The 27,371-nt window shown below is 31.6% G+C and overlaps 2 protein-coding genes across 3 annotated transcripts in view; one reads left to right on the top strand and one right to left on the bottom strand.

The window, feature by feature from the left end:
* Positions 1-27,371, top strand: part of LOC145291538 (toll-like receptor 2 type-2) — a 187,428-nt gene that overhangs the window by 144,009 nt on the left and 16,048 nt on the right. The window lies entirely within an intron of this gene.
* LOC145291539 (periodic tryptophan protein 1 homolog) overlaps positions 7,780-27,371 on the bottom strand; it is a 54,971-nt gene continuing 35,379 nt past the window's right edge. For both annotated transcript variants that reach the window (XM_080137544.1, XM_080137543.1), the window contains exons 10-15: positions 24,006-24,067; positions 23,566-23,677; positions 21,250-21,340; positions 18,770-18,891; positions 16,719-16,821; positions 7,780-7,990 (exon numbers count right to left, since the gene is read on the bottom strand). In XM_080137544.1, the coding sequence (XP_079993670.1) occupies positions 7,800-7,990; positions 16,719-16,821; positions 18,770-18,891; positions 21,250-21,340; positions 23,566-23,677; positions 24,006-24,067 (681 nt within the window). In that variant the 3' untranslated portion in view covers positions 7,780-7,799. The remainder of the gene's footprint in view (positions 7,991-16,718; positions 16,822-18,769; positions 18,892-21,249; positions 21,341-23,565; positions 23,678-24,005; positions 24,068-27,371) is intronic.

Genomic DNA, 27,371 nt, shown 5'->3' with positions numbered 1-27,371 from the left:
TTAAAAATAAATCTTTTGTTGTCTTACAATTTTCAATCAATTACAAGGAACACATTTGAGAAAAAATATATACAGAAATTAGGCGTATGTAATAATTTTAAAATTTACAAAAACCAACAAATCTCTAATAAAATATTTATAAAATTTAAAAGAATTGGAATTGGGAATCGTATCGGAATCGGAGATTTAAAACAGAGTCGTTAATTGAATCGGAATCTGGAAAAGATTTGGACTCATCCCATCACTAATATATATATATATATATATATATATATATATGAGGGGGGTGTATTACAAAAATGCTGGAAAGTTTCGATACACCTATCCAATAAAAATCTCAGCAGCATACAATTCGCAAACCTGATAAAATAATATTGCAGAAAAAGCCAAGTACATCCAAGGATGGAGTACTGCTGCCACATCTGGGTTGGAGCTGCTAAAAACAGCTTATCCTGCCCTGACAGAGTACAAAATAGACTTTGCGGCTTAGTGGAGGATGCCCTTTTCTCTTCTCTGCAACATCTCCCACAGAAGAGACGTTGCGAGCCTATCTTTGTTTTATCGTTATTTCCATGGTAGGTGCTCATCTGAGCTCCAATCTCTGGTCCCACCTCGCCAATCTTTCACGATAAACACCCGTCTAGCTAAAACCACTGTCATTAATTTTCCCCACTCTTTATCTGTGCCTAAATCAAAATGTAGATTCCATGAACAAAGCTTCTTTCTTAGAAGTGCACGCCTGTGGAACTCTCTTCCGTTTGCCTGTTTCCCACCTGATTACAACTTGGATGTCTTCAAGTCCAACATAAACAAATTCCTGATGAACCGTCCCCTTAAGTAAGACACTTTATCAAATCTACAATACTACGATACTATCCCATAAATTACTGTACACGCAATAACTCTTATCCCCAAGTGGCTTCCAGGCCTTGATAAGTGGTGACTACCATGTAAAATAAAAAAATAAAAAAAGCAATAAATGTGAAAACTGACATAAGTCGTCACCATTTCAATAAATTTTTGAAAAAAATGGTTAAAGTCGTCAGCATGAATCTCATAGAGTTGGGACTGACGCTGCATTCTCTGGAACTAGTACAAATTTTTTCAAAGATCGAAACCTATACGCGAAACTAATATGTGCACGACGTATAAGTCAAAAACAAAAAAAACTAAAAAAAAATACTGAACAAATATGCTTTGAGGCACACAAATACTAAGTGTCAGCAGTGGACGTCATTCATTACGTAAGTGAACTTTTTTGCCATGTTAAAGCATATATATATATATATATATATATATATATATTGTACAAGCAATAGGAAAAAATGTTGGGAGAGGCTTCCAACCACTTTGAATCTTTGGAACATATGACCCAACAGATAAAGAGGATTTCCTGGTAACCAACACAAATTTCCTTCTGATAATAAAAAAAAAATATGTCCTCCCAGTGACAACGATCAAGCTTGACTACAGTAAAGTAGGATAGGAAGTCAACCGCAATCTGCAGTTTGTAGACCCAATGATGAAAGTTTCGACTAATGGAGAGAATATTCTAAAGTAAGCAAAAAAAAAAAAAAAAAAAAAAAAAAAAAGATGTGATACATGCAGAGATCTCAACAACAGTTAACTATGCGAATTTATGTGTAGACAAAAATTCGAAAAAAGAAAAATCATTACATTTCCATATTAGATTGTTGGAGCGTACCCTGATGGGAAGCTTCCTTCCACTTTCTCTACCCCTTATTCTTTGCTGTTGTATGTGCTTATCCACTGAGAATCTGCACACAAAATACCCTAACCCCAACAAAAAACACAACTTACTCTAACCCTAATCACAACCTAACTAGCAGGGACTCCTCAACCTAACCATAACAGAAACACAACGCAATCCTTATCATGACCTAACTCTAGCAGGAACTCCTCAACCAAATTTAAGAAGACTCGTACACCAAAAACTCGTCCATGGAAAGTTCGCTCATAGAAATCTCATTCATTTTTACTAGATAGGAAAATTGGTCCATTATTGAATAAATATCGATTGAAAACACATTTTATGATCGTTTTTATTATTGTTTTTTAATGAGACTACACACCCCATAATATTAAAAAAAAAAAAAAAAAATGTAAATTTTTACTTTTTTTACTGTTGTTTTATAAAAGATAATATCGATTTATCTAAGCGTTCATTTTCTACTTAGCTAGCTATGATTTTAGTGGTTTAACTTATTTTAAAGTGTTTATTCAGTTCAAAAAAGAGACTAACCTCCCATAATATTTTGGTTCTCTTGTAGGAGATGTATTCCCGATTTCTACTTTCCCTTTTCTCGCTCACATGCCCTTATTCTGAATTCATAACAGCGGGGTCGACATTAATGGACTTTTTTTTCCACCAAAACGCTCATTAACAATGTTATTTTAAATGTTTAACATATTTCAAACTAATATAAATTATTGCACAATAAAAATAATTCAATTAAAACAAAACTCATTTTACTTATTTCGAATTATTTAATCAAGTAAAAATACTATTTTTTTTTTACTTTGATTACTAAATCAAAAAAAAAAATTATTTTTCGTAGTATTTTCAAGTTAAATTCAGTTTTTACAATATTTTTCTTTATTAGACTAGCAGTTCAGCCCGGCTTTGCTCGGGCTCTATATACTGTTCATAACTTTATGTGAATATGTATATATATATATATATATATGTCTATATATATATATTAAACGTTTGATTCATGTTCAGATAACCTACATAAAAAATTTCAAGCGTTTAGACCCAAAATTGGTGGAGAAGTTTGGTAGAGACCGCAAAGGTTAAGTCTTTTGAACTTTGATCCCTTGGCAGCCAAATTTTCGGTCAAAAAAATGATTACAAAGCTTGCCCTATGTCTGAATACACTTTATGTAAAATTTCAAATGTTTAGATAAAAAATTGGCTGAGTAATTTGGTAGAGACTGCAGAGGTAAAATTTTTTAAATTTTGACTCCAATTTTGACCCCTTAACATTTATTGTTTTGGGCTCAAATCACATGAAAAAGTTTGATCCATGTCCAAGTAACCTACATTTACAATTTTAAGTGTTTAGACCCAAAATTGGTGGAGGAGTTTGGTAGAGTTCTCAAAGGGTGAATAGTTGAACTTTGACCACTTGACAGCCAAATTTCTGGCCGAAAATCGATTAAAAACATTTTCTCAAATCTCAATACTCTTTATGCCAAATCTCGAGTCTAGAGACTGAAAATTGACAGAGTAGTTTGGTAGGGAAATGTACAGACAATTTCACCTTTATAGATACATAGATTGTTAGTTAATTTGCTAGAATAATTTTTTAAATTTGGTAATCAAGTAAAAAATAGAATTTTTACTTGATTAAATAATTCGAAAAAATATTTTGTTTAAATTTAATTATTGTTTTGTGCAATAATTTATATTAGTTTGAAATATATTAAACATAAAAAAAAAAAACATTGTCAATGAATGTTTTGGCAGAAAAAAGTCCAGTGAATTCGGCCCGCTGCTAATTCGAAATAGAGGCATGTGAGCAAGAAAAAGAGCAATACGAAATCAGGGAGACATCTACTGCTACATGAAAAGGGGTGCCCCCTTTTCATGTAAGTAAAAAAAGAGAATTAGTTAAATGAAAATGATATCAGATAAAACGAGAATCGAACCCTGTAGATAAGTTTTACAGAACAATAGGTTTTAAATGGAATGTCCAGTTAAATTGTTAATTCTTTTAAAATATTTTATAAATAAAATTTGGCTGGAAAATCTATTCACATTCTTAGAAAGAATGCATAATAAAAATATCGGTTAGAGAATTAACAAGTAGGTTAAATTCCTTTGTAAAACAAAGAGAATGGGAAATTTCCTGGTCGTCAGAAATGGTTTCAAAACGTGCAAATCGCGTTTGCCAGACATACGTGTGACGTCATGGCAGAAATGATTTCTCAATATAGGAAAGGGGTTGAAGAGTCACGAGAGGGAGAGTCAGTTGGGGAGTAAGTGAGAAGAGGAGAGAGCACTGATAGAACCTTGGAAGCAGGGTTAGAAGAAGAATCATGTAAGACTTGAATTCCTTGATGCAAAGCCATTGACCCGTCACACCATATGGTATAATAAACGGAATAATCATCTTTTTGTATCTGCGTCTTCGAGTTATGTTTTCAACAGAAAAGCTATTGTCGATTTATATTATAAGAACTTGTGAAAATCATCATCTCAAAAATAGGTAAGAAATACATGTGTCAATGTTTATAGAAACACTTCCATTCACAGAACTGTCAAACGTAAATGCCAAACGCACTATCGGTCTAACACAAATCTCCTCTCATTGAATTACATGCTCGGCTCTCCTGTATTAGCCTGTGCCCTGTCTCTTTATATATAAGACTGTCTCTGTCTCATAATGTCTCTCTCTTGATATATACGCACACAACATGAACACTCTAAGACTCTCTTACTAAGGCGAACAACAATACAGATGTCATCCCTTATAAAATATAACCCTATGCAACATATGGTAATTTGGCGTCGTGTACCAGTCCACTCATGCAAGGGTGGGTTTGAAAAAAGAAACTTTGGTTACCACAGATAATCAATGTTTGGGGATCCATTATAAAATATCACGAAAAAAAAAAATTGATGATATGGAAAAAAAATAATTAAGAAAGAAAATAAAAATAGATAAGCACACACACAAGATGCAGTGTCAAAAGACAAAAAAAAAAAAAAACTAGACACATAATGAAAAAAGGTGTACATTACCACAAGAAGAAATGTTGATATGGCGCAAAGAAAAAAAAGTCTAAAAATCACAAAGAGAAATGTGTGTTTTCGTGAATCATGAAAAAATATATTTATTGATAAAATTGCTTGTTTAAAAAAATAGATGCACACATACACACAAGAAAATCAATCTGTTTGAGTGATGTTATTATAAATGCGAGTCAAGGCAGATTTTGTTTAAGTTCAGCTGTCAAACATTTTGTAACAATCTTGTGTCAGTTTTAATTGTCTAGCCTTAATTTAAACCTATGTCACTTCTAGTTTGTCGGTGGTCGTAACAGCAAAAACGTCAGGTTTTTTTCCCGTTCTTTTTCTCCTTTGCAGTACGGGTTTGAGCCTGCCTTCCTACTACCACTTTTTTTTTTTCAACATACAATTCCAAACACCCAGGCAGAAATGATAGTAACGTATAAAGCTCAGACATTGTCTAAATACGGTTACTATTAGTATGTGTTACTATTAATAATGCTACATCTATTATTTATCGATATATTATGTGCGCTATTTATTTCGTGTGTCACACTTACATACGAGTGACTGTCGTTTAATTGTTATGGACTTCCATTTCTTGTAATAAATAATTTTACCAAGAATTCTTCATAAGTTTTGGTGTTGATTATAGCTGATGGCGCTCAAGTTTATATATATATATATATATATATATATTATACATACACACACATTTTTTTTGTCGTAAGTTTTGTTTTCAGTTTTGACTCAAGCTGATGCACCTAAGTCATATGGATATATTTTTTATTTTTGAAGTCAAAACTTCATAATATATAAAAATCGATAGAAAATTGACCCTATAATAATATATACAAAATCTGTATAAATTAAAATATGCTGGCCATCACTCTAGCTTAGATAAATACTTTTGCAGTTTTAAAAAGAGAGCTCGGGACAAGATCAAAGTGTAGTATCTGTTCTTCAGATGCTGCACTTCTATTTCTTGTTCTCTTTCGGTGGAGGAGAAATCCTTCACGACTGAGACAATTTTTAATTGTGTACCTTTTCTCCACGTTAAAAAACGACCCTGGTGTCTCTGTCCCGTGGGGAGGCATAGTAAATAGGTACAATAACATCAGGGCATCTCCATTTACACTGAACATCCATAGAATGCCAACATCATTGCATATGAAAGAGTTCGCTTTGGAATTTCTACAAGTCCTGCTAGTTGTTATCTATTAGCATTTAGAAAATAAGATGCATAGGCCACTTAGACCGGTGTTAGTTGAAAACTGCTTACTAGTGTACTAATGTTCCGCTTACCAAACCTGACTCCTTATTTTAATTATTAAGAAAAAAAAAAAAATAATTGCTAGCAGTCATGTTTTTTCAAAACTCAGGTTCACCCATAACAAGACATATTGCAACGTGGAAATAAGAGCTACTATTTGGAACCATGCCTAGGAAAGATTAATATGTTAGTTTATGTTACATTTAAACTTCTGCATAATAGGGAAGCAGATAGCAGAAAGGGAATTCCAAAGTCTAGCTATTCGAGGGAAGAAACAAAGAAGGATTTCCAGCATCTAGGGACCTCAACAATGAAGGGGCAGAATTCTGCTATAAGTTCATCAGAGCACATTCTATTAAAATACTTGTAAAACAGGCATAGCGATGTAACATTGTGGTAATGGGGCAGAGGTTGGAGCTTAGTCGACAATGCGAGTTTTATTAAATTTTAGATTCTTTTTGGGACTCTAAGAAGGAGAGACTAGAGGCAGATGTTCCGACCCAAGTATGGCAACGATATTTCAAGATTGGCTAATTGTAAAAAATATAAGATGCTCTCTGATGTGAGTAAATTTTCTAGTACAGTAGAGGGAGCTCACCTTCTTTGCAGCAGCTTTGGCAATGTCTTCAATGTATTTGTTCATTTAGTGATCACTTTAAACTAAAGATTAATGTCAATTGTGGTTATGTTATTCATTGTTGCGCTTAAGGCATCATCCGAAGAATTCTGTACTAGATTATTCCTGAAAACTGTTGTATACCGTAAGACACATATACACACACACACACATATATATATATATATATATATATATATATATATATATATATATATGTATAAGGAATGAAAAAATACCAGCGGTGGTTGACGTTATGTTTAAAGAAAAATAGAAAAACCGAATGAAATTATTAAAAAATCAACGTTTCGTCCTTATTTCAGAGGACATCTTCAGGATAATTGAAATAAAAATGTAAGAAAAGAAAAAGTCATAGATCGTGATGCATGCAGGTATGACTTTTTCTTCAATACATTTTTCCAGAAAAATTCTCCTGTTGTTGTGAGAATTTGCTGCGATTAAGATGCTCTTATATGTTCGCAGAGAAGATCGGTTTTCTGTTGAAATGGAAAACCGATCTTCTCTGCGAACATATAAGAGCATCTTAATCGCAGCAAATTCTCACAACAACAGGAGAATTTTTCTGGAAAAATGTATTGAAGAAAAAGTCATACCTGCATGCATCACGATCTATGACTTTTTCTTTTCTTAAATTTTTATTTCAATTATCCTGAAGATGTCCTCTGAAATAAGGACGAAACGTTGATTTTTTAATAATTTCATTCGTTTTTCTATTTTTCTTTAAACATATATATGTATATATGTGTACACACTGATAATTTGATTATTATTGTCGAATCATAAGAGGAATTACATGCACAGTTCAACTTGTGGAAAATCAATATGGAGTTGAAAGGTCAGCATGGGGACAACGAAAGTTTTAATTACTAGCTCTAACCCGTATATTCTGAAAGATTCTAGCAAGGAAGGAGGGGAAGATAAAAAAAAAGAAAAGAGAAACAAAGGAAAAATAAAGGAATAAAAAAGGAAAAATAAAAGCAAAAAAAGGGTGCATAAGGAAGGATATAGCAAAGAAAGAAGAAAAAGACAAAAAGAAAAGGAGAAGAAAAAGAAAAATTCAGAAAGAAAAAAAAAGGAGAAAAATTAAGGAAAAAAACAAAAAACAAAAACTTATTTTTATTGTTTTAATTTTATTCTGGATGAGGATTTTTCTTCTTTTTCATTTTCTTATGTTTTTTGTCCAGTTTCGTTCTCACATTCGGTTTTCGGATTTTTAAACGAGACGTTCTTTTGACAAGCATATCTTCTTCATCTTCTCCATCACTTTTTGCGCCATCAAGACAGATCCCGGAACTTTCTCCAGTGTTAAAATATTCTCGAACTGTAAAAAAATAATAAAATAAAAAATCTTTCATAAAATATTAAAACAAATATATAGAGGAGAAAATTTTCTAAGAAAAGGAAAATATTTTTATACATTAATGCAGGGGGGAGGTGGAGGAAAGTTCTGATTAGTTGACCCGGATCTTGTGTTAGGAGAGAGGACATATTTGAAATAGTCAGCAGTGTAGTGAACGTTAGTGAAAGGCAGTGTAAGCATCAGATGAACGGAAACAAAAACTGAAAGTTTTTTGGAATATGTGATGCAATCCGTTTGAGTAAAAAATAGTTTGTAGAATTAAACAAATTGATCTTGAAAATATATAGCGTATACTTCTATTTATCGTGCGAGTTATTGCAGTTATGAAGTATTAATAAAAATGACGACATGAAATCAAGAGAAAAGCCAATACATATTGGTAAGGAAGGCATGAACAAGAATTATAAAATATTTAGAAAATTCTAGAACTGATGATCTTAAAATTTCTGGTCAAATAGGTGCAAATCAACCACTTCCTAATAAGGTCAAGTCAGATGCCTACATTAAGAAACATAAAAAAAAGAAAAATCCGTATGATGCATGTACCAATGTATAACATTATAAAATAAAGCACAAGTCACCCAAAACAGGGAGTTTACACAGCAAATTATTTATGATCCAGAATAAAAAAAATATTACTTTTTCTAAAGATTGTTTACATCTAAATTTTAAAATAAAAAGTTTCGAGATATGCACAAAATGTTAATTAAAAATAATAAATAAAAAAGAGAATTTTACCTAAAAATATACATCCCATAGTTATATATATATATATTTTTTTTTTACATGGTAGTCCCCGGAGGCCACTTGGGGATAAGGGTTATTGTGTGTACAGTAATCAATGGGGTAGTAATCGGTAGTAATGGAGATTTGATAAAGTGTCTTACTTAAGGGGGCGATTAATCAGGAATTTGTTTATGTTAGACTTGAAGACATCCAAGTTGTAGTCAGGAGTAAAGTGAGAAACAGGCAAATGGCAGAGTTCCACAGGCGTGCACTTCTAAGAAAGAAACTTTGTTCATGGAATCTAATTTTGATTTAGGCACAGATAAAGAGTGGGTAAAATTATTGACAGTGGTTTCAGCTAGACGGGTATTTTTCGTGAAAGAGTGGCGAGGGGGGACCAGAGATTGGAGCTCAGAAAATTCGACAAACTCATATTTTCATATACATTTTTTTTGTTACATTATTTCAAGAGCAGAGAACTGCTTGGAATAAAAAAACAAATGAAATATTAAATATAAACATCGTTTTTATGCTTCATAAAACCCTCAAACTTGCTTTTATGCTTCATAAAACCCTCAAACTTGCTTTTATGCTTCATAAAACCCTCAAACTTGCTTTTATGCTTCATAAAACCCTCAAACTTGCTTTTATGCTTCATAAAACCCTCAAACTTGCTTTTATGCTTCATAAAACCCTCAAACTTGCTTTTATGCTTCATAAAACCCTCAAACTTGCTTTTATGCTTCATAAAACCCTCAAACTTGAGATTATTATTTTAGAAGCATATGTGGATATATATCTATGCTCCTATAAAGTTTTTTTTTTTTTTTTGTGCATTAATATTCATATTAAAAACCGTTTTTTTCTATTTATTTGGAAAGAAAATACAACTTTGTTATATACAGGTCGTAGAATTGCATTAATCTGCAAAAGATTTTGCTAATTTTCATATTTTTTTAAACATTCATTTTAATTAATTTCCTATTGTTTTTTGGTTATCTTATGAGATGATCATCTTTCGTCCACTATTACGTGCAATTATAATCATGCAGATATTCTACATGATTTATACTTGCGTAAAATGGTTATAGTAACCACAAACCTCTTTCTTTATATATTTATGTATGCATATATATATTTGTTTAAAAAAATGTTACCTTCCAAATTCCTGGCAGTTTTTTGTCTAAATGAAATTAAATTTAATATATTAAAATTTGGATGTACTCGATTCACTTGTAAGAACACACCAATAGGTATAAGGGATCCAAATGTGGGATGTATATAATATAATTTAATTTTGTAAAAAGGGAGCGGTGGAGATTTTTTTTGTAAAAATTCAGCTCCATCAATTAATAAATATTCCAAAAGTCTACTACTTCCCTTACCTTTCCCATCATAAATTGTGACGAGTTTGTCAGAATTAACTGTTGCGCAGAAGTGAAAGGGAGTAAGATAAAAATGGGATGTGAGGATGAGAGGGTAAACAGGAAAAGAGAAAGAAAGAAAAACAGGAAAAGAGAAAGAAAGAAAAACAGAAAAAGAGAAAGAAAGAAAAACAGAAAAAGAGAAAGAAAGAAAAACAGAAAAAGAGAAAGAAAGAAAAACAGGAAAAGAGAAAGAAAGAAAAACAGGAAAAGAGATAGAAAGAAAAACAGGAAAAGAGATAGAAAGAAAAACAGGAAAAGAGATAGAAAGAAAAACAGGAAAAGAGATAGAAAGAAAAACAGGAAAAGAGATAGAAAGAAAAACAGGAAAAGAGATAGAAAGAAAAACAGGAAAAGAGATAGAAAGAAAAACAGGAAAAGAGATAGAAAGAAAAACAGGAAAAGAGATAGAAAGAAAAACAGGAAAAGAGATAGAAAGAAAAACAGGAAAAGAGATAGAAAGAAAAACAGGAAAAGAGATAGAAAGAAAAACAGGAAAAGAGATAGAAAGAAAAACAGGAAAAGAGATAGAAAGAAAAACAGGAAAAGAGATAGAAAGAAAAACAGGAAAAGAGATAGAAAGAAAAACAGGAAAAGAGATAGAAAGAAAAACAGGAAAAGAGATAGAAAGAAAAACAGGAAAAGAGATAGAAAGAAAAACAGGAAAAGAGATAGAAAGAAAAACAGGAAAAGAGATAGAAAGAAAAACAGGAAAAGAGATAGAAAGAAAAACAGGAAAAGAGATAGAAAGAAAAACAGGAAAAGAGATAGAAAGAAAAACAGGAAAAGAGATAGAAAGAAAAACAGGAAAAGAGATAGAAAGAAAAACAGGAAAAGAGATAGAAAGAAAAACAGGAAAAGAGATAGAAAGAAAAACAGGAAAAGAGATAGAAAGAAAAACAGGAAAAGAGATAGAAAGAAAAACAGGAAAAGAGATAGAAAGAAAAACAGGAAAAGAGATAGAAAGAAAAACAGGAAAAGAGATAGAAAGAAAAACAGGAAAAGAGATAGAAAGAAAAACAGGAAAAGAGATAGAAAGAAAAACAGGAAAAGAGATAGAAAGAAAAACAGGAAAAGAGATAGAAAGAAAAACAGGAAAAGAGATAGAAAGAAAAACAGGAAAAGAGATAGAAAGAAAAACAGGAAAAGAGATAGAAAGAAAAACAGGAAAAGAGATAGAAAGAAAAACAGGAAAAGAGATAGAAAGAAAAACAGGAAAAGAGATAGAAAGAAAAACAGGAAAAGAGATAGAAAGAAAAACAGGAAAAGAGATAGAAAGAAAAACAGGAAAAGAGATAGAAAGAAAAACAGGAAAAGAGATAGAAAGAAAAACAGGAAAAGAGATAGAAAGAAAAACAGGAAAAGAGATAGAAAGAAAAACAGGAAAAGAGATAGAAAGAAAAACAGGAAAAGAGATAGAAAGAAAAACAGGAAAAGAGATAGAAAGAAAAACAGGAAAAGAGATAGAAAGAAAAACAGGAAAAGAGATAGAAAGAAAAACAGGAAAAGAGATAGAAAGAAAAACAGGAAAAGAGATAGAAAGAAAAACAGGAAAAGAGATAGAAAGAAAAACAGGAAAAGAGATAGAAAGAAAAACAGGAAAAGAGATAGAAAGAAAAACAGGAAAAGAGATAGAAAGAAAAACAGGAAAAGAGAAAGAAAGAAAAACAGAAAAACAGAAAGAAAGAAAAACAGAAAGAAAGAAAAACAGAAAGAAAGAAAAACAGAAAAAGAGAAAGAAAGAAAACCAGAAAAAGAGAAAGAAAGAAAACCAGAAAAAGAGAAAGAAAGAAAAACATGTAAAGAGAAAGAAAGAAAAACAGGTAAAGAGAAAGAAAGAAAAACAGGTAAAGAGAAAGAAAGAAAAACATGTAAAGAGAAAGAAAGAAAAACAGGTAAAGAGAAAGAAAGAAAAACAGAAAAAGAGAATGAAAGAAAAACAGAAAAAGAGAAAGAAAGAAAAACAGAAAAAGAGAAAGAAAGAAAAACAGAAAAAGAGAATGAAAGAAAAACAGAAAAAGAGAAAGAAAGAAAAACAGAAAAAGAGAAAGAAAAAGAGAAAGAAAAAAAGAAAAACAGGAACAGAGAAAGAAAAAAAGAAAAACAGGAACAGAGAAAGAAAGAAAAACAGGAACAGAGAAAGAAAGAAAGAAAAAGAGAAAGAAAGAAAAAGAGAAAGAAAGAAAAAGAGAAAGAAAGAAAGAGAAAGAAAGAAAAAGAGAAATAAAAAAAACAAAGAAAAAAAACAAAGAAAAAAATGAATTTGAGATAGAAATCAAACTTCTTAAAAAAAAAAATTATTCAAGCAAATATCACACATTTTTTCAAGTAAAAAAAATAACAGATTTCCACCTTTTACGAATTACAAAAAAAAAAAAAACAACAAAAAAAAAAACAGGTTATTCCATGTTTTTTTTTTCTTCTGTTACCAACTGACCCTGGTATATCAGCTGTTCTGTATCTATTCAGCCAATTACTATTATCAGCTGTTCTATATCTATTCAGCCAATTACTATGTTGCCATAGAAATTAATTCTGAACTTACATTGTCTAGATTTAATCTTCTCAGATGAACAGTTTAAAACTCACATTACACATTTACTGTATTATGTATATTTGTATGTACAGGTTTCACTACTAAACTAATTAACCAACCATTATGAATTTAGGAACACAGTTACTAGGTGTAAATGTGGACTATATTTTTATGCAAAAGGGGTAAAAAAAAAAAAACAAGGGTAGGCGAATCTCTGAAGATTCACATACCTCCAACTTTTGTGAAATTTTAACAATAGGTATTATTTCAGTGTTTTTTGGGAGGCATTCTAAAGGGTTTTTAGGAGGCATAGTATGGGCACAACCCCATTTGAAAATTTCAAATTTGCATTGATCTGTAGTCATTAGACACCAATTAAACAATATTATCTGAATTTCAAATTTCTTATGACCCCTTAAGCTTAAGCCTTAAATTTGAGACATTTTCTAGAATTAAAACCCTGTGGTAGATTTTGATCAAAATTAGAATAAGAAGTCTAGACATAAGGCTTAGTGTCATTATATCTTAATAAAAATGGTGCAAAACTGTTCTATTCAAGGAATTTTATCCATCCAAGTACAAGTATTCTTCCTAGTTAAATGTGAAAATTTGATTAGATATTGATTGATACTGACAGTTTCGAGAGGAATGCAAAATTTGTTAGTAAAAAAATATATATGGTACAATGGAAGTGTTCATAAAATTAAAAAAAAAAAAAAAAAGATCTCGAATGAAAAATATAAGAATAAAATTTAAAAAATCTAATTTATTTTTTATTATATTGTGTAAGGAATTAAAGAAAAGCAGTCAACTTTAGCAAAGAAGCATCATTCCAACATCCTGTTGTTGAATGCTCTGTCTGACTGTCAACTGTGAAAGCTGCCGAAAATGGCATTCATAGGTGCTTAATTTCCTTTCAATTAAGTGGTAGTTGCCAGTGGCCTGAAGGAAAAATCTAATGTGCTAATCCAAAGGTGGCTTTGTTGACTGGGTTCTAATCTCCTGACCAGCAGTAATTATCACTTTCTACACTGATGATTGTATAAGCATGAAGCACTAGTGTCTGTAGATATAAAAAAATTATTTTATATATATATATATATATATATATATATATATATATATATATATATACATAGAGTAAAACTGGTAATTAGTAAAAACCTGAAGAGAGTGCTCAATACTATTGCAGAGCAAATATGTGTTTTATCTGTTTGGTTACATATGTTTCGGATGTTGGACCATGTTTACAATCCAACAGCTTCATCAGACCTTACAGAAATGGTTGTTAATATTGTGAAAAAGTGTTTTAGAGGAAATACAAGAAAAAAAAAGAGGGGGGGGGTTAAGAGATAATAAGGAGGAGGGAGACGGGCATCGACAATATTTAAGTTTTGAAGGTTAAAATACATTAGATTGTAGTGTGTGTGAGGGTAGCAGATTCAGGTAGGCATGGGTGGAGATATATGGAGGGGGAGGAGGAGAGAATGGTAAAAAGGGGGGAGGAGGGGGGAAGAATTTCAATTTTAGGTTTTTAAAGTTTTGGCTGCTTTTGATTGTTTAGCCATGTATATGAAATAGATGAGAGAGAAAGGGTTTGTGTACGTGTCATATGTGTTTGACAAGTAAAAGGTTCCATTTAGAATGTTCGTAGTCGCTATAAGTCGACTCGTTCATTTTAGTTGACAATGAGTTATTTTTAGGTAGTTAAGGGTTAATACATACGCCAACGTATGAAAGAATTAATTTACAAATTAAAAACAAATATGAACTAAACCAATGGATTAACACCAATGGCATCATTACATGGTTCAATAATATCGAAAACAAAAAGGCCGCATTCATCCAGTTCGACATTGAAAGCTACTATCATTCAATATCTAAAGAACTGTTTGATGAGGTCTTAGACTTTGCCTCACTACTCTCTGATCTACAACCATCCGAAATGGAGATTATCAAAAAATCTAGGAAAACAGTACTAATCAGCCAAAAAACCAAATGGACTAAGAAGAACCAACCCGGATCATTTGACCTCTCAATGGGATCTCTGGACTCAGCAGAAGCAACTGACATAGTTGGTCTCTTCATTCTATATAATCTCACAAAAAATAAAGATAACAAAAACATAGGACTATATAAAGACGATGGCCTTATCGTAGTTGAAATTCAAATGGTCCTAAAATTGAAAAAAAACCTTAACTAAAGAAATGAACAAAATAAAACTGGACATTAAGTCTAACGTAAAAACTTTTAACTTTCTAACTTTCTCGATATAACTCTCAACCTCTCAAATAACTCATATGAACAATACTTACCCACTCTATATACACCCACTATCAGACCACCCAAAAAATATTAAACATATCCCTACATCTATCAAAAAAAGACTTAGTACTAATTCCTCTAAACTTGAAATATTCAACATTTATGAAAATGCCTTTAAAGAAAGTAGCCACCCAAACACCATCTTTAATTACATTGAAACTAATTCCTCTAATACCCCAAACAAGAAAAATAGAGCCAAAAAAATAATTTGGTTTAACCCCTCCCCTAATGGTTAAAACGAAACTAGGCAAAAAATTCTCTCAACTAATAAACAACCATTTTCTACCCAACCATACACTACACAAAATATTTAATAACACAATTAAGCTTAGCTACAGCTGTACTGATAACCTAGAACAAATAATCAAGAAACACAATAGGAAAATACTTAAGGATAAAAACACAAATAACACCAGCAGAAATAATTTTAACTGCACCAACAAATCCGAATGCCCACTTAATCAACAATGCCTACAAACAGAAGTAGTGTATAAAGCCACAATTGCACCTGAAGAAAATCCAAATGACAAAAAATACTATATTGGCTTGGCAGGCGCCTCCTTTAAAGATAGATTTAGAGTACATAAATGCTCCTTCACAACCCCCAACCACCCTAACAAAACCTCACTAACCTACCAATATCTAGATCTAATCCAAAATAACCTTACACCAACCATTACATGGGAAATCCTTAAAAAATCTAACGTATGTAAATCTTTAGACTCCCCATGCCTCCTCTGCCTGAACCAAAAACTTTTTATATTCAGTTTTAAAGATAGAGACAAATTACTAAATAGAAAACATGAAACCACCATAAACTGCCAGCATTACAAATCTCACCTCCTTAACAATTATACACCTTTCTGAAACATCCCTCAGACAACATCCGTTTGGACCCGCTGAATAATACACACAATACATCCAACTGCCGCATAAACCCAATTACTGTAACATCAACACAGCCAAATCCCCTTACTCCACATACCCTATATTATCTTACCCATCTACACATTCGTCTATCCATGAATCCAACTACCCCCCACTCACTTACTAATCACTACTAGGACTCTTCACATTATATGTTGCAATCTGTATTGATATCTATATGTATATATATGTACTTTTTTTGTAAGTATGCCAGAAATACTATTATTTTTTTAATTTTTACATGGGTGTCACCATTTATCAAGGCCTTAAGGCCACTCAGGGATAAGGGTTATTGCGTGTAGAGTAATCAATCAGATAGTATTGTAGTAATCATTAGTATTGGGGGTTTTGATAGAGTGGAACTCTCTTCCGTTTGCCTGTTTCCCACCTGACTACAACTTGAACGTCTTCAAGTCCAACATAAACAAACTCCTGACAAACCGCCCCCTTAAGTAAGACACTCTATCAAACCCCCAATACTAATGATTACTACAATACTATCTCATTGATTACTGTACACGCAATAACCCTTATCCCTGAGTGTCCTTCAGGCCTTGATAAGTGGTGACTAACATGTAAAAAAAGATTAGACGTTAACACATCTATTAAATATTTATATTTCATTTTAAAAAAATATTCAGGTTTATGATGACAATTGATATTGGCTACAAAATAATTATAGAAAAAAAAAATCTAATATCAAATCTTGTAAATATTTAAACTCTTTCCGAATTCTTTAACACTTCCTTACCTTCTGGACATTGACGGATATCCCAAACTTTCATGTTCTTTTCTCCTCCGAGAGCAAATACAAAAGATGAATCTGGACATGGAAGGACACACATTACGCCACCCTAGAAAATACACACATAAATATTGAAACAAAGAATTTCAGCGGGTCAAAATTATTTTATAAGCATGACTGTCATTGGTTTAATGATGGTTTTACATCTACTAACCCAAGAACTTTCAGCCATTCTTCAATGTGACCATACCATCAAAGTCTTCTGCATATCTTATTATTGTTCAAATTTAATCTTTCTCTGCTAACAAACCATTCAAATGTTTCCTTTGAATATCCTTTACATTAAAGTCGAATTAATCAACGTGTTTTCCTATATATTTTAATCATACAAAATATATGCTGAAATGTTCCTCAGTTTAGAAATTGAGTTATGTTTGAAAAGAAAAGTTCTTTTTAATTGACTTTATAATTTTCCGCACACCTTGTGCCTTGTTCTTATGCAGACATCATAAAACTTTGGTGAGCGTTGGAGGTGTGATGTTGCAATCATATTCGCCGGATGGGTCAACAGCCACGTTTGTTGCAGGTGTCACATGATTAATCAGCTCATTGAAATGCTCTTTCCATTGGACTAGCTGTTCAGTCAGATTTGTGATAACTTATTAAGAGCAAAGTATCTCACTGATCCCTGCATCCTCGTGGTTTGATTGCTACACCATCTGATAGAATTTATGGGAATCATCTCTTCAGCAAAGGCACACTCACATCAATCCATCATTTTTTTAAATTCTATTAGAGTATGTATTCTTCAAAATCATTTCCTGCTTCCTTTGTTCCAACTCATTTGATTCCACCAATTTGCTGTTTTAATACCTCATTCCTATTCCAGTAGCTGAAAGCTTGTAGAACACTCCCTACTGACCTTTTCTCCTTCCTATAGCCTAGGGAACTCATGTTTTTATAATTATTTTTCATTCTTGTTAGTTCCTTACATTAAGTGGCTTCATGCCTTGTCTGGAGTGATTTCCATAAAAAAAAAAAAAAAAAAAAGCATGGATGAAATGAGTTGCATGGCATCATAGATCAAGAAAGTTCATTGAATTTGTTGATCAGGTTTCTCTTAATTTTTCTACTAGTAGAAGGGCCTCCTCCAGTCTTGATGACAGGGGCACGTGACGTTAATATGTGTGTGCGTGTGTGTGTACCAATTCGGCAGTGACAGATTTGGTTGAACTTGGTTCAAGGACAGCAAATGGATTGTGTAGCTCTAACTGCAATTACACAAATGTTCAGTTTCAAACTGGCACTATCGATTAATTTCGGATTCTTGGCTGTTTTTCTTGCTTACCATGAAAGACAAAAATTTGTACAAAGGCAATCAGTTCACTTGAGACAAAACAAGAATTGTAGACGTGGTGTAAAGTTTATGAAACAATTTTTTGTGCCAAACCATATCAAGGGTTTATATATCGAGAGCTTTTGTCATAGAAACAAAGCTCTCATCCCTGATCCTATAGAATATTGCAGTAAGAATGTTAGCCAGACTGTCAAAGGCCTTAAAACTGTAAATAAAACATTGTTATTTAATAATTAAAACGTTTTTCTTTGACTCTGTGATGGAAAAGTTTTAAAAGTCTGTATTTATTGTTTATGATTCAACCAAAGGTAAAAAAAAAAAAACAAAAACAAAAAAAAAAACTGGTTTACTGAAAAGTGTGTTCATTTGGGCAGTTCTCATTTTAGGATGTTTGAAAGAAACAAGTAAAAAAAAGAAAAATAAACAAAATGAACAAAAAATGGAAAGAGTAAAAAAAAATGAGAAAAAAGTTAAAATAATAAAATATAAAAATATGAAAGAATAAAAAACCTAAAAACTAGAAAAAATAAAAAAATGAAAAAAAAAAAAAAAAAAAACAGGAAAAAATAAGAAAGTTGAAAAAGTTTTTAAAAAGTAGAAAAAAAAAATGTAGAAGAAAATGAAAAATGATAAAAAGAAAACAAAAAATAAAAAAAAAAAGATGAGAAAAAGAAAGAAAAAATGTAAGTATAAATCTCACCAGTCCCATATCTTTTGAAACTACAAGTTTTGGTTGGTTGTCTTTAACATTCCAGATTTTCACCATTTTATCTTCAGAAGCAGTTAAAAAGAGATCAGGTACTGTGGGACTTAAAGTCAGACCTGAAAGAACATTAAAACAAGAGGGTGAGTCGGTTGGAAAATGTTAGCCTACAAAATGCTTAAAATATACTATATAATATGCTAAGGCAATTTTGCTTGTACATACATTATCACCTTCCACCCACTTTTTTGAAAAGATGGGATCACCAAAGACGCAATGTAAAAAATAATTTTTTCAAAAATTCATGAAGTTGCTGTTTTGTTCAACGTGAAACTAAAATACATTTTCTTGGCATTTGGACTATGATAAAAAATGATACAATAATATTGTGAGGGTCTGAATTTGTGCCAGACATCCATAAAATGAAATAGGTCACAAACTCCTGGAAGGGTTTTGGAGATAGTCACCACCCCCTCCCCTATATAAGCAGATATATTCTGAAACTATATTACCCAGAACTTAAATAATTAGGTTTCAGTTTGAACAAATGTGATACAATAATACAATAGAATCTGCAGAGGATTTTGGAGATAGACCACACCACCACACACTTCCTTATGCATTTCTTCGGATGAAACTGCAGTGTAAGTAAAAATATTCTACTTTTTTTATTTTTTTAACATTTCAAAAAAGTAATTCTTAATTGATCCCAACTGATAAGAATATTCAATTGTAGCATCAAAATCAATTAGATTTGTTCAGGAAAACAAAAATTAAAATAATTAACTTCAGTCAAATGATCGTCTTCACTTTTTTTTAAAAAAAAGTGAAGACAATCCACAATTTGTTGCAATGATAGAGAAACGTGTGCTGGCTTTGCACGGTTAGAAGCAAAACAATTTTGGTACTTGGCTGGAAATAATGGAACTTTAAACTAAGAAATTATATTAACACAAAAGGCAAAAATGTTTTATTCATTTGTTGAAATATTGTCGCAACGGTGCCATATACAAAGATATGGGGAGTGCAGCCTGGCTCCATGATACTGCCATATACACATTCAAAATTAGAATTGCTTTATTATTTTACTAGTGGGAGTGCCCGGCATTGCCCGGGTGTTTGTCGGTGTGCATGTATGGAAAAAAAGAAATTTTTTGTAGACAGGTAGGCTCGAACCCGAAACCTTGAAGCGAAGTCGGAAAAGAAAATGTGACATTACCGCTATGCTAAGACGGCAGAACAAGTGAGAATTGTTGAAAATAAACGCTTTTAAAACGCAGGTGGTTAAATGAACGTCTGATTTTCTAGGTCAAACATCACGCGATAGAGAAACGAAATCATGCAGAGCCAGTTAAGCTTTACGTGTATTTGATGTTTGGGAAAATCAGCTCCCCATAAAAAGTGGAAAGTGTCCAAGTGAATAGCAATTGTCTGATTTGACAAAGCTGATTTCTTTTTGAACATCCCTGGCGGCAAAGCTAAGGAACCGACTTCTTTTCAATTAGTTTCATTTTATTTATACTAAAAAGCCAAACAAACAGGCGGGTCCGTGGGATATCGTGAATTTTATAAAATAAAAGTTACTCAAATAAAAGATAGACACAACCTGCTTTCATAAATCGAAGATATTATAATCTAGGGAGTATATAAAAAGTTCTAAGATGTGGTACCCCCCCCTCGCCCCCCTCCCCCTCCAAAAGCCTTTGCCGAACATACAAAAAAATGCACACACACAAACACAGTTTTGCTTTTATATAATAGATTATTGGAATTCTTTTGAACAAGTAATTTGTATATTTATTTATTTGTGGTCCGACAAACCTGGTTAAGGCCAGAGAAATAGTTGCCCGAAACGTTGTGAAACAACAACTATGAGGATAACAGTCCGCAAATAAATATTAGAATTGCTTATCTCCTTGTATAAAAGTACTTGACAACTTTCCATAGGATATGGGGGGGAGACTGTGTGATCGTATACGCATGCGCTTATTGAGTGATGATAAAACGAAGACTGTTGAATATTTATGACTAAAACTTGGTGGAGAAGTCAGATATTGACTGAAGTTTATTTGTACCAAATCTGATTGGATTATGGAAAGGATTGTTAATTTTATTAATGACTCCATGGGTGGAATGTTTTTTTTCTAATGGGAGTGGAGGTCATTTTCTATTAAAAACATTAAAATGATATTATAAATGTTAGAGAGTATTAAAAGGATGTGGGTAGAATCAATAGCATTATAAATATACTTCGTTCTTATGAAACTTAGATTTTCTTATATGGTTTTCTATCAGAAAACCTAAAGATTGCATCTGGTCAGATAGTTTTTTCAACTAAACACTTTAGTAATAATTTCTTACTAAGTTACAGAGTTTTGCACTGAGGTTGACCAACGTTTGGTTTGCAATTATTTTTCAAACTGAAGAAAACAGATTGACAAAGTTCTAAAACTAAATAAGAAATATTAAAAACCTACAGGAAGCTGGTGCATTGTGGGCAGAGAGAGTATAAACAGGTGCGGCTTGTCGAACATCTGCGTAGTAGACATGTCCAGTATTGGTGCTTGCCTTTAAGAAAAGAAAAAAAAAATTGATTATACAAAAACAGACCATAATGAAATGTAATACCTCAACGTTTTTTGGATAATACTTGGAATAAGAAATGCAACAAAATCGCTCGGAAAAAGAATTTTTTAAATCTATGCATTAATGATGGTAAAGGTTTTGCTATAAATCTGATAAACCTCGCAGAAGTTACTACTTTTCTTTGTTTCAGATATATTGAAAGCTAAAAGCTATGTGTCCTACATTAGATATATCAATATATATACGTGTCCTGCATTAGATATATCAATATATATACGTGTCCTGCATTAGATATATCAATATATATACGTGTCCTGCATTAGATATATCAATATATATACGTGTCCTGCATTAGATATATCAATATATATACGTGTCCTGCATTAGATATATCAATATATATACGTGTCCTGCATTAGATATATCAATATATATACGTGTCCTGCATTAGATATATCAATATATATACGTGTCCTGCATTAGATATATCAATATATATACGTGTCCTGCATTAGATATATCAATATATATACGTGTCCTGCATTAGATATATCAATATATATACGTGTCCTGCATTAGATATATCAATATATATACGTGTCTTGCATTAGATATATCAATATATGGCAAAATCATCCCACGAAGCAGCAACTTTATGGCAACCTACCTGCCATATCTAATACCATCAGGGAAGATGCCTACGATTTGCTGGTCATTGTCTGAAAAGCAAGCATGAATTGGTGAGTGATGTATTGCTATGGACTCCACGACACGGACGCGCAAGCAAAGGACTACCTAGATCCACATTCATCCAGCAAATAGCACACAACGCCAACTGTGAACCTGAAGATCTGAGGCAGCTGATGGAAGACAGGAAACTCTGGAGAGGAAGAGTCACATTGATCTGGGCAAGGAGCCTGTCATGATGATGATGGATTCCTTTTCCCTCCCTTCTTTTTTATTCCCCCCACCATTTCAGGTTGACTATAAAGAGCAATCAACCCACCCTACCAGCCATTTTCTAAGTGAACAATTTCTATGACAAGGATAAGGGAAATACCTTTGACTTTAAACAAGAATTCTCACATCAGAACCTTATTGCCATTGGAACATAAAGAGCAGCTTATTAGGATTAACTGTTCTTTTGAATACACATTCTTGAATTCTTGTCCCTTCCATACTGAAGGGAGAGATAGCTCACACTTATACCACTATTCAATTAAAAACAGTATTATTTTCTTATTAAATTTTAAAAATTTTATTTTTTTCTCAAGTTATTCATGGAATTGTAACAAAAAACTCTCTGGAGTTCATTAAAATCAAATTTATGGTCCAACTTAGTAAATTAAAAAAAGCTGTAGGTTTTATTTGTCATCATCTCTGTCTGATGTTTAGTTTTTTGGGCAATTATTTTTTGTGATTATTAAAGACAGAAAAAGAAAAATTAAAAAAAAATTTTTCTTTTTTATTTTTTATCATTATTACTTTAGATATATTTAGAAAGATGAGAGGCCTTTCCTTTTTTCCTTGACAAATATAATAGTTACCACCACCACCACCACCACCACCACCACCACCACCACCACCACACAATAAAACAAATATTTATTAAATGCAAATTTACTTTTAAAAATAAATGTACCTATTTTTAATTATTAAAAAGAAAATCTTGGTTAGTCAGTGTATTCAAGGCAAAGTTTATTTTGACAAAGAAACTTTTCCAAAGTAATCAAGTTTTTGGTACGTGTAAATGCATTTGCACATGCGTGTTTGTATACAAACTTAAACAGAAGTTCTTATTTGAATTTTTTTTTTTTTTTTACTTGGAAATAACCACTTATCAAGGTCCAAAGGCCACTCGAGGTTGTGTAGTAATCGTTAATGATGTAAATTGAGTAGAATTTGATTATTTATGGGGACGGCTTAAGAACTTGTTTACATTGGATTTGAAGGCTACCATGTTGTATTCAACCAGGAAGCAGGCCAACAGAACAGTGTTCCAAAGGCAGGTAGTTTCTGGGAAAGAAGTTTTATTCATGGAATCTGCGTTTACATTTAGGCATAGAGAGTGGGGAAAATCATATATAGTGGTTTTAGCTAGTCAAGTGTTATATGTGTTGTTAGTCAAGATTCCAAAACCAGAAGATGTCTTTAATTCTCATTCCCATAAATAATGTATTTATATCGAAACAAAATCTTTTACTTACATAAAAATAGAAAGGATTAAAATGGTTCCAAACAGCAGCTTCAATTTCACCACCAAAGTTCCAGGTTTTGTGATTGTAGCTCGCATCTCGACAATCAAATAATCTTGTCGTTCTAAGATGAAAAACAAAATTAATTAGCATGACAACAAAAACAAAATTAATTAGCATGACAACAAAAACAAAATTAGCATGACAACAAAAACAAAATTAGCATGACAACAAAAACAAAATTAATTAGCATGACAACAAAAACAAAATTAATTAGCATGACAACAAAAACAAAATTAATTAGCATGACAACAAAAAACAAAATTAATTAGCATGCCAATGATAAAAAAAAAATTAGCATGCCGATGATAAAAAAAATGTCATATGATGCATGTTGTTAGATTGAATCTAACAAACATAAATTTGACAAGATTCAGATGTGAAAGACGTACCCATCAAATCCACCTGTGAGAAGAGTCTGCTGTTCTGCTGGATGCCAGTTTACACACTGAACCTGGAGGGAAACATAAATAAAAATTATATTTATGCATTCTATAAAAAAAGACAATAGTGGCTGTTTTTTTCTTTAAGCCATCAGAATATATATCTATCACTGATGGGATGATTCCAAAACTTTTCCCGATTTCGTTACAATCACCAATTCTTTCAAAATCACTAAATACTTAGCTATAAGATTACCATACAAATCCAATGGTGATATAAGGTATATTTTTGCAGACATAAAAAAATACACTTGTGGAGGTGATCTATAGATTTTAATTTTATTTGTAAATTAAAATCAATAAATATTTACTATTTTATCTTTAGTAGCAGTAATGGAAATTTAAGTTTTAAACAAACCAAATATCAAACAATTACAAGAATCGTTTTTGGCATTGGAAAGTAGGCACAATTATTTCTGATTAACATTACTAGTTGATATTTTTCTTTTTAGATAATTGTCATTTTATCGACTTGCATGAAAAGAGCTATGTAAAAGATGCTTAAAACCGGTAGAATTATGCAAATACTATCAGTAGTTCAAAAGTTATGAGAATTTTAAGTGTCAAAATTTATGCTTTTCCATGGACATTTTTCTTTAGAAAAAATGGGCTAAATTACGGACCTCAACATTTCAAGAAATTTGATAATTTTGTCATCATTTATTTATTTTTCAAGCTATTCTAATGAAACTTGGCAGTCTTATGTAAAATTGTGTGCTCTTTCTGATTATACAGTCAAATCTGATATATCTCTTTAACATAAGCCATGAATTATAAATTAAGATGTACAAGTTTCAATTTTTTTTTAAACTGGCGCATGGTATCATACAGTGGGTGTCTATGAACAAAATTAAGTATTATAGTAGTATTTAAATATAGCTTTATTGAGAGTAGGTATTTACCTGCCTCCTCACCAAAGGAGAGCTTAATCTGGGGTGTAGCCATTGAATGCCTAAAGAGCATTCATGGCTGGTATTTACTACTCTCCTCAAAGAAAAAAAATTGAGTAGATATGAATTAATCTCAGAAATAAATCAAAGAAAATTTTTCATATAGATTTTGAATTTCTGTAAAAGATGAAATTTCCATAGTCGAACAGAACTTATGCATTTTGGGACCAGTCCAATTTTCAATTTTGTAAATCCTCTCTATCTGGCCCCAAATATACCCCTATTTTCTAAAATGCAACCATAAATCGTACTCTACATGAATCCTCGATGTAACTTTCACAGTACCAGGATACCAGGAATCCTGATAAGCAACAACTATATATTCACCATTTGATAGTAGTTTTGTCATTTCTATTCTGTTGTTTTACTGAAAATTCAATTATGTAAACAAAGAAATAAAACAGTAAATTTTCTTTTCTTGTTTCCACCTTAACATTTAAAATGATTACTTTTAAAGGTTTTGGGGTATGCTGAAAATGAATATCGCATTTACATTTTCTGAAAATAAGTAGTTTTCCGGATATTAAGCAATGTCATTTTTTATATTATCACTGGTGGCCATTTGGAAGTGCGCAAACGCAACCCTGAGAAAGTATGTGCAAACGCACGTAGCAAGATGGCCACCAGTGATAACATAAGAAATGCCATTGCTTAATATCTGGAAAGCTACTTATTTGCGGAAAATTTAAATGTGATATTCATTTTCCGCAGTCCCAAAAACCTTAAAAGATAGTCATTTTAAAGAAAAATGTTAAGGTGGAAACAAGGTAAAAATTTACAAAATGCATCACAATGAAATTCTTTATCGAACTGTCTATCCTAAAAAATGGTCTTGACAACGAGTTAAAAATTAAAAAAATTATACAAAATACTACTAGAAACCCAACGATTAAATGTCACAAGGACATTTATTGGTTGGGTTTCTTACAATATTTTGTATATTTTTAAGTCATTGTCGAGATTTCAAAGATATGAGATACCACGTGGCTATTTTTCTTGTGTTCGTGTAACGCTCGGCACTAATTGTCGAAATAAACATTTTACATGAAATAAATACACTAAAAACTTATCCAACTAGGTAGCAGAGTAACTTATCTTGCCTTTGGTAATATTTATTTGGGTGCTTATGCATTTATATTACCGTGCTATTTTTTCAAATAGTATTTTCAAATACATTTCAAGTTTCACAATATTTTTTTTTATTTAATTGTTAGGTGAAAGTACAGAATAGTTAATAAAACACCCTTCTCTCCCCATGTTAAGAATGGGTTTTTAAATAACATTATTTCAGCAGGGTAGCATAAGTGCACAAGTACCTTTTATTTGTTATATTTTTATTTTGGACCACTAAAAGAAACAAAAAAAAAACAATTCTACCTTAAGTACAAGCAAAAAGTTATTAATACCATGATAACAGAAACGCATTAAGAGAATACAAATGAAACTCATTAATGCGCTGACTTTAGTCAGCGCAGCGCTGATCCGCACGTTAGCGCATAGCGAGCCGTTTTCCCCATTAAATTCTATATTTTGTAATTTCTATAAAAGATAACATTTTAAAGAAATTTCCGCACAATAATTATCAAATATTTACATATTACACATGAAAATAATTCTAAAATTATTATCTATATGAAAATGGATGATATTTACAGATTTATCTTATTAATTTTGAAATATTCTTCGTCAACTTTGCTCGATCGTAACTTTACTTCCTATGGTCGTAAAAATAGAAATCAAAGTCCAGTAGAGATGGACTTCTATGTTTATATAGCCTTTAAAATTTCAGCCATATCCAATCAAATTCAACCCCGCGCATGTGTATCCAAACGTAACGTATAAAATGCAAACATTGAAAAAACAGTTTCCCTTTTTGATGTCTTTTTTTACTGATTATTTATTTTTAACTTGGAGCATAAAAACATTGAGCACATAAAAAAATAAATTAACATCATTCGAATGATTATTCTATTCTCTTTCCATCAATGTAATTCTTTTAAAAATTGACACACAAATAAAAAAGATATGACTTGTTGAAACACATTAGGTAAGTTATATTGCCGCTGGCTATGGAGATAGAGCATATGCTTGTAATGCTATTCTGATACCTTAAAATGTTTCAATTTTAAATGGAGATGCTCTGATATTATTGTAGCTTTTTTGTTAAAACTTCAAAAGTATTTATCTAAGCTAACACGAACACCCAGCAAAGTCCGGTCATAAATTACGCTTAAATATGATATTTTAATTCTTGCAGATTTTGTATATATAATTATAGAGTTAATGTTCTATCGATTTTTATATATTATAAAGTTGCGATTACAAAAATAAAAAATATATCTATATCACTTGGTTTCATCAGCTT

Source organism: Euprymna scolopes, chromosome 12 (genome assembly GCF_053919585.1).
Source record: "Euprymna scolopes isolate OS-2025 chromosome 12, ASM5391958v1, whole genome shotgun sequence".
NCBI lineage: Eukaryota > Metazoa > Mollusca > Cephalopoda > Sepiida > Sepiolidae > Euprymna > Euprymna scolopes.
This window is presented reverse-complemented; position numbering and strand designations above follow the sequence as displayed.